General features: G+C 52.8%; 1 protein-coding gene across 1 annotated transcript in view; it reads left to right on the top strand.

Moving 5' to 3' along the window:
• Positions 1-2,034, top strand: part of EMH_0016040 (uncharacterized protein) — a gene marked incomplete at both ends in the record, with an annotated part of 4,170 nt that extends 2,136 nt beyond the window's left edge. The window contains 4 exons of the mRNA XM_013500534.1: positions 81-313; positions 542-1,516; positions 1,672-1,806; positions 2,003-2,034. Of these exons, the coding sequence (XP_013355988.1) occupies positions 81-313; positions 542-1,516; positions 1,672-1,806; positions 2,003-2,034 (1,375 nt within the window). The remainder of the gene's footprint in view (positions 1-80; positions 314-541; positions 1,517-1,671; positions 1,807-2,002) is intronic.
• Between the last annotated feature and the right edge of the window lie 915 nt (positions 2,035-2,949).

Genomic DNA, 2,949 nt, shown 5'->3' with positions numbered 1-2,949 from the left:
GGGGGGGGGGGGGGCAGCGCCACGTTACTATCCGTCTCTGCTGGTAGAGTGACCTTGCTGCGTGCTGCTTGTGTATAAAGAGGTGTGCATGCGGGGTCGGGTGTGGTGGTTGTTTTTGGCGTGCTGTTGCTGCATGGGGCTGTGTCTGCTGTTGCTGCTGCTGCTGCTGCTGCTGTTGCTGCTGTTGCTGCACCGCAGGCGCTTGTATTAGTGGAGGCGGCGCAGGAGGCCCAGGAGGCCCTGGAGCAGGCAGGAGTTAAGGTGCTGCCTCCCAGCGAAGATGAAGAGCCAGCAGACATGCAACCCACCCAAGGTAAACACAACACACCATCGGGCTGCCTCTCGTCCCTCGGCCTGCTACTGCAGCAGCTGCTGTTGCAGCTGCAGCTGCTGCTGCTGCAGCTGCTGCTGCTGCAGCTGGTGCTGTTGCTGCTGGCGAGTGTGCGTTGTGTGAAGGGTTGTGGTGTTTGTCGTTTTGGGTCGGTGGCCCCAGGGTGCGTGTTGGTTGTTTCTGCTGCTGCTGCTGCTGTTGCTGCTGCAGGAGATAAAGCGTCTTTGGGTGGAGGCGGGGGGGCCCTCCTGGGTACTAACACTTCTCTGCTCGGCAGCCTCCAGCAGCCCAGCACACAGACAGGAGGGGGGGGCCTCTTTGGATCGTCAGGGGCCCCACAGGGTGGCGGCGGTGGTTTGTTTGGTGGGGCCTCTGGCGGTCTCTTCGGTACACAGAACACAGCCCAGCAGCAGCAGCAACAGCAGCAGCAGCAGCAGGGGGCCCCTGCCACAGGAGGTTTATTTGGGACGACAGGTGGGGGGGGCCTCTTTGGTGCTGCAACAAATGCTGCAGGTGGTGGCGCGCAGACAGCAGCAGGAGCTGCAGCACCAAAGACGGGGGGCCTCTTCGGCAGCTCTAGCACAGGAGGTGGGGGCCTCTTCGGTTCGGGGGGCCCCCAGGCCACCACCACCACCGGGGGAGGGGGCCTCTTTGGGGCCTCCAGTAATACTCAGCAGGGTACTGGGGGGGGCCTCTTCGGCAGCAACCAGCAGCAGCAGCAGCAGCAGCCGCAGCAGCAGCAAACCACAGGGGGCCTATTTGGGTCCACCACAACAACACCGAGCGGTGGGGGTGGGGGCCTCTTTGGGGCCTCCACAGCGGGGACAGGTGGGGGGTTGTTCGGTAACACCCAGCAGCAGACAAACACTGCAGGGGGAGGGGGCCTCTTTGGGGCCTCGACCAACAACCAACAGGGTACTGGGGGGGGCCTCTTTGGGGCCTCCAGCAACACTCAGCAGGGTACTGGTGGCGGGGGCCTCTTTGGGGCCTCCAGCAATACTCAACAGGGTACTGGGGGGGGCCTCTTTGGGGCCTCAACTGGCACACAGAATACTGGGGGGGGCCTCTTCGGGGCCTCCACAGGCACACAGAATACTGGGGGGGGCCTCTTTGGGGCCCCTAAGACAGGACAAACGGGGGGGGGCCTCTTCGGTAACACCCAGCAAGTTGGGGGGGGTCTGTTTGGTGCGAAGAAGTGAAGTGCTGCTGACAGCGTGAGAGAGCAGCAGCAGATGCACTAGCATTAGACTCCGCGTTTGTTGCTGCAGCAGCAGTTGCTTGTGCTGCTACACCAGTAGTTGCTGCCGCTGCTGCAGCAGTCGCTTGTGCTGCTGTCGCAGCGCTTGCTGCAGCAGCAGCAGCAGCAGCAGGTGCAGCAGCAGCAGCAGCAGAAACTTTTGTGTCTCTACCGCTTTGTCGGCCGGATGAAGAACCGAACGACCCGCCAATGTCACAAACAGCATCAGCTGTTGCAGGTCTCCTTGGGGCCCCCCATAGCATTTTATTATTATTATTATTATTATTATTTTTATTATTATTATTATTTTTACTATTATTATTAATATTATTATTGTCACTATTAGTAGTAGTAGTTTTGAGTCTGTAGACTTCATGCACCCCTTCTCCTCGCGCATAGCTCTCTTTCTCACTTATATCTTCTCCCCTCTGCAGTCAGAAGGGGAGCTCTCGCGGGAGCTGCATAGGAAGCCCCAAGAAAGAGAATGCATGCGCATGCATGCATAGAGGCACAGGAGGAGCTGACTGCAGGGGCCATTGCCCTCTCTCACCTCATCGTAGATACGCCGATGTTTTACTGTGTACGTACACAAGAGAATATATACACTTGCATGCATCAGAGTGCCAGGTGTATGCACAGAAAAACCTGCATGTACACCTGAAACGCATGCTGACTCTCCCAACTATCCCCCACAGTAGCTAGAGGGTACAAACGGTTGTTTATGTGTACTACTCAGTCTACGACAAATCATATATATATATATATATATATATATATATATATATATATATATATATATATATATATATATATATGTTTATATATATATATATATATATATATATATATATATATATATATATATATATATATATATTATATATATAATATATATATATATATATATATATATATATATATATATATATATATATATATATATATATATATATATGTCTGCGACAGATACAGAGACACAGAGCTCCTCTAAACCCAATCATTTCATTCCTCCTACTGGAGAGCTGACAAGAACAGAAATATTAAGAAACGGAATTTTGGTTCGCAGGCGCGAAACTGTGCGTGTAGCGTAGCTGAGGTGTACGTACACCTCAGCCTGTCGCCTTCTGGTGGCGACACCGCGGCCACGGCTCGGCGGCTGCAAACGCCCGCCGAAGAACTGAGCAGCAGCAAAGCAAAACACAACTTCTGCTGCACCACAAAAGAGCAGCAGTGCAGCAGCACGGCGGGATCTGGGGTGTATGCATGTACATACACCCCAGCATGGGCGGACTCCATCTTTCGATGGAGGGCGGAAAGCGGTTAATATTAATATTATTTCACTATTATTATTATTATTATTATTATTATTTTATTATTATTA

The sequence above is a fragment of the Eimeria mitis genome, genomic scaffold (assembly GCF_000499745.2).
Source record: "Eimeria mitis Houghton genomic scaffold, Emh_scaff551, whole genome shotgun sequence".
NCBI classification, from domain to species: Eukaryota; Apicomplexa; class Conoidasida; order Eucoccidiorida; family Eimeriidae; genus Eimeria; species Eimeria mitis.
Note: the sequence above shows the minus strand (reverse complement) of the source record. Positions and strands in the feature narration are given on the sequence as shown.